The sequence below is a fragment of the Microchirus variegatus genome (genome assembly GCF_963457635.1).
Source record: "Microchirus variegatus genome assembly, chromosome: 2".
In the NCBI taxonomy this organism is placed as follows: Eukaryota; Metazoa; Chordata; class Actinopteri; order Pleuronectiformes; family Soleidae; genus Microchirus; species Microchirus variegatus.
In genome coordinates, this window is record NC_139803.1 from 5252115 (window position 1) to 5260695 (window position 8581).

Genomic DNA, 8581 nt, shown 5'->3' on the forward strand with positions numbered 1-8581 from the left:
TTCCACAGAATTGCACGATGCTGCAGGTTTATGATTTTTAACACTGAGATTAGACTGGTGGTGTATTTATGTGTTAGTAAGACCTGACATGTCAATCAATCAATAAATAAATACAGAAATGTAGACTAAATGTAAAGCATTTATTTATTTATGAATTTATTTATGTATGTTTTTAATTATTTATTATAATAATATAATAATAATGCATTATATTTGGAGGCACCTTCCTGTATTTATTTATGTATGCATCTATTCCTATATTTATTTATTTATTTAATATTTAAAAGTGTCTGTGTCTTTATCCCACTGGTTTTGTAATAAATGGAGGACTCTTCCACTCACCTGTCCCTTTCCCAAGTGCATTACGGAACTACGGTGGCCTTTATGTGCCATAAAGGATGTCGTTCTTCACTTGTGTCCGCCTATAAACTGATTTTTCTCTATTTTGTCTGCTGTAGAAACATGGCTGCTTCCATTAAACAAAATGCCCTTGACTAACGGCTACAGAGCAATAACAATTTCAATTTTTAAGTGCTAATACACTCATACAAATGTACTTAGCATGGCTAGCATGGCTAATTCCTGCCAACTTTTTCCTCCGAAATGTTACAAACTGGACCTTTACATGTTTTAATAGTTTACCTATGAAGTTACATACGTTCACTACTCTGTCGCTGCGGGTTTTCACTGAAGTAAAGTTAGAAATGTACATTTTAAATGTCGGTAACGTCATCGTCACGGTGAAAAGGACAAACGGGTGTTACGCCGAGTTCGGTGCGCCTGCCGAGAATTGCCCTCGCCTGACGGGAACGCGCACCGGTCCGGGCAGCGACGTGCGCGTCCACACAGCTCTTCTGCGTCAGCGCGCCTGCTGTCACACACAGTCACCGCCGCGTACGTAAGCTAGCGGCTGTTGTTTGGTTTCTAGTGTTCAGCGGTCCAGCTGAGATGGGAGCCCTGAGTAAAATACCACATAACTGCTACGAAATCGGCCACACCTGGAGCCCGTCGTGTACGCAGGCGGCACTGGATGTGGCCCGCGGCGCTCTGGAGGTGTCCTTCAAGATATACGCACCCCTGTACCTGGTACGTTGTCACCGCTCGAGCTGCAGGAGTTGGGACTCTGGAGCTAAAGTTAGCTAGCTCGTTAGCTAAGTTTGGGCTGACGAGTTGGGATGAAACGTCGCGAAGCTGGACTTTATAGTAATAATAATAATAATAATAATAGTGTTTACTTTTGTGTTTGCTTTGGAAAAGTGTGTTGACATGTTGGCATTCAGTGTGTAGAATACCACAACAACAACAACAACACACACACACACACACTATACTGTACTGTGTGAGTGAGCTGGGTGTTAATTTCGACGATATCCAAAAGTCATTGGTACAGTTTATACTATTTAGTATCAACTTCTTGGTATGTAAGTAAATCACCCAAATCACATGACGGTAATTAACAGTGAGTGACGTGGAGAATGCATGGTTTCTGTCTAAGAATTAAAGAAACTGCTGATCTACTGGGAGGAAGAGAACATGTCCACTGTTCTGTGGGTGGAGATTCCCTGTTATTGCCAGAGTTGAGAGGAGAATAGACATCACTGTTTTGAATTGATAGAACGGCAGCAGCAGAAGATCACAGTGGGTGCCACTCCTGTACCTAATGAAGTGACCACTGAGTGATTCTGTTACGACTGGTCAGTGTATGTGCACTTCCTGTTCACTGTAGTGTTTTGCAATGTCTTTGCAGGCGTTTGTTTTTGCAGTGTTTACACACGCTGTGTTTACATGGACAGCAATAATGCAATATGTTAATTTGATGGAAGACGCTGTCATTTTAAACTGCATTTTCCAAAAAAAGGCCTTGTATAATAGACAAGTCCAATCCAGGTAGTTCCGATAGGGCTGTCAGACTCTAAAGAACTGGTCTACTGTGTTATGTAGGATATTTGTCAGATATTCCAAAGATCTACTGCATCTGTATAATCTTTTACCAGTAACAGTGTCGACATGTGTTAACCGTGGGCATTGGTCTCCAAACAAACAGCACAGGCTCACTGAGAGTTCCCTTTATCTAACTCCAATCCAGTTTAGCTGCATGTTTCTCGCTGTAGTGCAGAGATTGGCCTTGAGATTGACCTTTTGTTTCTCTTATCAGAAACCCTGTGACAGTTCTACACTGGTTGAACCTTCACACATATGTTTTCAATCACAATAACATATAGACGATGGCATTTGATGTACTCCTAAGAAATAGTTTCTTCAAAGATTAAACCAGTAGGGTTGTTAATAACATAGTTGACACCCAGTAGAAGACCAGAATACTGTTAGCAACCACACCGTGTTCTGTGTTGTGCAGATAGCAGCAATCCTAAGGAAAAGAAAGAAGGACTACTATTTAAAGAAGCTTATCCCTGAGATTCTATGGTCTACCTCATTCCTCACTGCCAATGGAGGTCTCTACATTGTTTTCTTCTGCATCCTCAGGTCAGTAGAGATATGATGATGCCAATTTGCCTTATTTGGTTTCTTCATTGTGTAAATAACTTTGTGTATTTCCAAATTCTTCAGGAAACTGTTGGGAGGGTTCTACCCGTGGTCTGCTGGCTTTGGCTCAGCACTGCCCGCCTCCTACATCGCGATCCTCTTGGAGCGTAAGAGCAGGTACGATCCAGGTCTAACATTGTACACAATCGCACTCTCTGAAGTATCGGGGATGGCGTGGTAAAGTTTAAAATTCCATGCCTCACCCTTTCTCTCCCCTTCAGGAGAGGGCTGCTGACGATATACATGACAAATCTGGTAAGAGCTTCTCTTTTCATGTAAATATTGTTTGTTGTACATACATCAGGAGACACGTCTGCTCCTGACACTCGGTGGAATCTTGTTTTTTTAGGCCACTGAGACTTTGTTCCGCATGGCCGTGACACGAGGCATCGTCAAACCCATCAAATACGGCGAGGTAAGATGTCCCCGCTGCACTTGTTGTTTCCAGCATGAACCATATTGCACCCAGCACTACATACAGTGTCGTTTGTCCTCGCTCCGTCTCCCAGGTGCTGTTGTTCTGCATCACTGCCTCCCTCTACATGTTCTTCTTCAGGTCAGAGCAGGTCGTCAGGATTGTTTTAAATATTACGACTGAATTTAATTTGTATTAAATGATTTTTTTTGTGTCTAATGGCAGGAGTAAAGATGGTCTTAAAGGCTTTTCATTCTCTGCGCTGAAGTAAGTCTATAACTCTATTCTCACTCATGCATTGATGTCATTTCTTGGGCTAAAGCTCACAGAGGCTGTGTCCCCCCCCCCCCCCCCGTCACAGGTTTATTGTCGGTAAAGAAGAAATTCCAAGTCACTCTGGTGCAGCAGATCACGTCTGTGCAAAGAGCCACGAGAGCACGGCTGCTGCAGAGACTGAGGATTTACAGCCATCAGCGGGACGGTCCGGCTCCAGGAGGAAAACTCTGCTCACCTACACCAGGGAGCTGCTGCAACTGATGTGAGACAATAAACAACATTACATTTGTGCCAGAGTTGTCAACATTAACTTTTTTTTTGAATGTTGCAGATGCAAACATGGTCCAAGACACAGATGCTGTAAACATTACCAAGACAACTGCATCTCTTACTGTGTTAAGGTAAGACCTGGACGCCTCTTAACCCATTGACGCCGGGAAAGCATTGCAGTGTTTCTACCATTAGAGCCGCGAGCACGGCTACGTAATTCTACCATAGACGTCGGTAAAGCGGGTAGGTTAATTTTCGGGGGGTATGAGGGTTCCTCGCGACATTGTTTTGAAATGTCTTGGAGCAAACATGGAGGATTTTTGACAGCGAAGAGATTTCTGAAGGCAGTGATTTTGAGGAGTTTCTCGTCTTTGATGACGTCATCGCTGATGACTTCGAACGCGCTGAACCAATCGAACGGGATTTATGGTTAAGACATAATTATGTTTGAAGACGACGAGGTTGGCGATAACGACGATGAGTTTGAAGGTTTTGAAAGTGACAGAAGACAGAGAATTACCACCGTAATCTACAGAGTGTTTTCAACCACACAACAGGGGTGACAGTGGATTTACCTGCTTTTAATTGAAAATAGTTATTCACTTTACTTTTACGTTTTTTTTTTTTATCTAAACAAACTCAATGTCCCAGGAAAGCCACAGGTGTAAGCTCTCAAATACTTTTTGAATTGTGTTATATCTGCTACAGAGGCTGAGAAATCAGTCATTTAGTCAGCGTAGAAGCTCAGGTTCTGGAGGGATTTTTTCCAGGCGTTTCAGGCCTTAATGGGTTAAACTAAACACTACACAATAATAACAACAGTAAGACTAAATGTTGTCTGTTCAGGGTTTCCCCCAGAAAACCCGCTAAGCCCTGTTGTACCTCTCGGGCCCACCGGCAGCCCACTGCGTTTTTGTAAAAAGAAAATAAATAAATAAAAGTTCACAGGAATTTTTTTAATTATGACTATTATGTGTTATTGTAAGACATGTATTAACAATACTTAAACACCAACTATAGAGTCTTACAAAAAGACACTCTTGAAATTAAATAAATAATATACATTTTTTCACTTAAGTTAAATATTAATTAAGTAATCGGCCAGTGAATCTTAAAACAAGCCATACAATGGTTACATTTAAAAGTAAAATAAAGCAACATAAATATAAAAGTGGTAGTGCCCCCTCATCTGCCTCATCTGGTGCAGACAAACGGCCCTTTTATTTCTGCACACTGCCCCTGCGCTGTTCCTGTGCTCCCTCTCCTGCGTCGCTCTGCGCTTCTGTGTCTCCAAGCAGTCATTTCATATCTAAAGCAGACTGGATCATTTCTCTACGTGTTTTATCCTCACATAAAAATAATGATCTTTATGACGAGGATGGAGTACAGTCGCGATGAAGTGCAGGTTATCTGAGTATATCCAGACTCGCACTTTTCATCGTTTTCACTCCGTGGTCTTAATCTTTGTGAAAGAAGACGCTTTAATGCTGCAATTAAGGGAATAACAGATGCATCAAATGAGCTGATGTCTTAAGTTAACTGCTCAAAGAGAGAGAAAGTTATCTGCTGTGAAGTCAATGTCGCGGGGAGTTCATAATCTGTGCCGTACGCAGCCAGACTTTCCAGCGTCTTTATTGACAAGAACGATGTAACCGTAATAATGCTGATTACATTGTTCCCCGATATAGAAAAATCTGTGGTGTAAAAAAAAAAATCTATTTTAAATAAATAAACAAGCAATGCTAAGCCTGGCGGGCCACTGTTGGAAACCCTGCTGTTTTTGTGTCTGATTGTGCAGGGTTTTGTGCGGATGTTCAGCGTCGGCTACCTGATTCAGTGCTGTCTTAAAGTGCCCTCAGCCTTCAGGTATATGTTCTCCAAACCCTCGCGCCTCCCGTCGCTCTTGTACAACAAGGAGAACTTCCAGTTAGGGGCTTTTCTAGGATCTTTCGTCAGCATCTACAAGGTACGAAAATAACGTACATCATCCACTCATTAGAATTCATGCGCTTCTCTTGTCTTTGTTACGTTGATCATTTAGTGTTCATGTTGTTTACATTGACTCAGGGAACAAGCTGCCTGCTGCGCTGGCTGCGGAACATAGACGATGAACTCCATGCACTAATAGCCGGTAAGAAGGGATTGTGCAAACTGTCAAACAAAAATGAATCTGTGGATTTCGCCGTGACTCACCTTTCTCTCCTCTTCGAAGGTTTCCTGGCTGGCATCTCGATGTTCTTCTACAAAAGCACATCGATATCCATGTATCTCTTCTCTAAGCTGGTGGAGGTAATGGAACATGTGTCAGAAATCTCTTTGCCGTTTCTTATGTCTTCAGGTGTTTACTGTCATAACTTGTTTAATATGCTCCTGCGACCAAATTAAAATGTATATACACATTGGACATGATACAGAGATGGTAATAGTTAAAGGGATAGTTTGGAATTTTGGACATAAGACCTGTTTTCCAACTCAGCCGGTGTGATGGAGACGTCTGGAGACGTTTTCAAGAAATTTCATTCAGTTCTTCTCGTTGCCGAGTTCGCACCGGATGGATTCCGAACTATCCCTTTAAGTTAACACACAGTGTTGCCGTGTATTTATGTGCACTTATCTCCATTCTCCAGTTTATCATTAACAGCACACGTGACGATCTCTGTCCTTAGACCATGTACTTCAAGGGCATCGAAGCGGGACACTTCCCGTACGTCCCTCACGCCGACACAGTCCTGTACGCCATATCCACCGCTATCTGTTTCCAGGCTGTAAGTAAAGCCACGTGTGTACGTTAATCGCACGCCAGTGTGCTTCGCTGACAGAGGAGCTAATGTGTGACTCTTTGCTTTGGTCACACAGGCTGTGATGGAAGTGCAGAACCTCCGGCCTTCATACTGGAAGTTCTTGCTGCGTTTAACTAAGGGCAGGTATGAACCAACCACACTTCATTCATCATAGATCATAAAGGACTATCTTAACTTATCTTTTTAGTGAGTCGTTGTTTCCCGTCTCTTCTTCTTCTTCCAGGTTTGCCCTCATGAACCGACATGTGCTCGACGTGTTTGGGACGCAGGCCTCCAGGGACTTTAAAGGCTTTGTGCCCAAACTGGACCCTCGTTACTGCGCGGGGCTTCCACCGGGGGGCGACATCCAGCTCGGGTGACTTTAGTGGACCAGGATCAGGATCGGGGAGAAGGTTCAGGGGTTACCTCAACATGAAATGGGCTCTTTGCCATTTTTTTCTTTGTGAGCAATGTCAGGATTTAGAGATGATGCTTTTGAAGAAAGTTAACATCCAAGATAAAAGAGTCCAAAGTCTGGCTGTGATGAATATTAGTGTGGTTTGTACGTAATACAGTTAATAGCTGACATTGATGATTAATCATGCGAAGTTATTTTATCATTGGACGGATACTATAGTAAATAGTAAATACTATAGTAAATAGTAAATTAAAGGTGCTGTTCACTCAAATCATGAACCAAAAATGGGCTTTTTGGAAGAATGACTCTAGGTAGAGATGCAGCAGATGTCATTTTATTTTTACATTTTTTAAATTGAAATAGGTTTATAATTTCACAGGTTTCTGAAACCTGCTTTTTATTTCTGAGGAGATAAAAGACTTTTCAACACAGGTATGGGTGATGAATTGAGATTAAGGGTTAAAAAGTCAAGTTATTCAGAATTTCATTGATTTATTTCTTCTAATATCTTCATAAACGCACTTGATTTCAACAAGGTGATGCACCTTTTAATGATTCTTCCCTGGGTAAAAGAAAATTAAACTAAAGTTAATTACGATCATACAATATCTTTGTTTATGAGACCTTTAGTTTATTAACTGTGGAAAAAATACCATCAATTTCAACATCATATAAATGAAGAGTCAACTTCAAATAAAGTATTTACAACACAGGCTTAATCTAATTACTTTTAAACCAACACTCTCTTCCTAACTGTATGGAAGTATTGATATATAAGAAAGTTGGGAGATCATTTGGTTTAAGGACTAACAACCAATTTATATTTCATATTTGACTTTACATTTAATTATTGCGAAGGAATGGATGTGGAGCTGAAAGTGGTGACTTTTACTGCCTTAATGTTTCAATGCAAAGATCATTTACACAAATCTGAACCACAAAATGTGTTTTTCACTGTCAGTCTGTCCTTTAAATTTAACTCTCTAAAGATTTGGGGGGTTACAAATGACTTAAATGTTCACTAATTCAAACTAAAACCTGTAAACTAAGCCTTGAACTTGTTTGATTATGAACATATAAAAATATGATGAAAATGCTTGGTTGGCTGTTTGAATATTATTTCACGTTTACCGATCACTTAAACATTTCCTGAGACTGAACGCTGTAAGAGGGATTAACATGTTGTTATTTGAGTCATTTCAGCCTGTGTTTGATTTTCATCTTCAGATGTTGGAGTGGACCGTTTGTGACGAACAGCACACGAATGCAAACGATTCCCTTTCCTTGAACAAATGTGTTGTTGAGCTCATGTTCAGACACTGATGCGACCTCTGTGTGGAAAGAGAAGCCATGATTGTAAAACACAGCGTGCTTCATTCTTGGTCAGATTTAAGCAGACGTGCCTGATAAAAGTGACATAATAATCTGTCATATTGAGTTATAATACTACTCTGTGCAAATGTAATTGACTTATGTATAAAGGTGTATATTAAAATATTTTTTTTGACTCCAAGAACATGACTTGTTTTTTGTGCTTTAGTTTTGAAACGTTTTAGAATTTTATTTGCTGTATTTAGGCAACTTTTACTCCCCATCATGTTCTTCTTCTTAGCAAACAAATCATAAAAACTGCCATGTATATAAATCAGTTATCCTTATTGTTATCCATTTTTGTAAATATTGTTAATCTCTACAAAATATCTAATATATATATATTGTTAATATCTACAAAATAACTAATATATATATATATTGTTAATATCTACAAAATAGCTAATATATATATTGTTAATATCTACAAAATAGCTTATATATAAATTGTTAATATCTAAAAAATATCAAATATATATATATTGTTAGAATCTAAAAAATATCTAA

The 8581-nt window shown here is 40.1% G+C and overlaps 1 protein-coding gene across 1 annotated transcript; it reads left to right on the forward strand.

The window, feature by feature from the left end:
* The first annotated feature begins 940 nt into the window (after nucleotides 1-940).
* tmem135 (transmembrane protein 135) lies at nucleotides 941-8174 on the forward strand. The gene is made up of 15 exons (XM_083910301.1): nucleotides 941-1086; nucleotides 2357-2484; nucleotides 2569-2661; nucleotides 2766-2799; nucleotides 2894-2959; nucleotides 3054-3100; nucleotides 3185-3226; nucleotides 3321-3497; nucleotides 3567-3636; nucleotides 5304-5471; nucleotides 5573-5636; nucleotides 5718-5794; nucleotides 6172-6270; nucleotides 6362-6429; nucleotides 6530-8174. Exons 1-15 carry the CDS (start codon nucleotides 949-951, stop codon nucleotides 6663-6665), a joined length of 1407 nt encoding a protein of 468 aa, XP_083766427.1. The 5' UTR covers nucleotides 941-948; the 3' UTR covers nucleotides 6666-8174.
* Nucleotides 8175-8581: the final 407 nt, after the last annotated feature.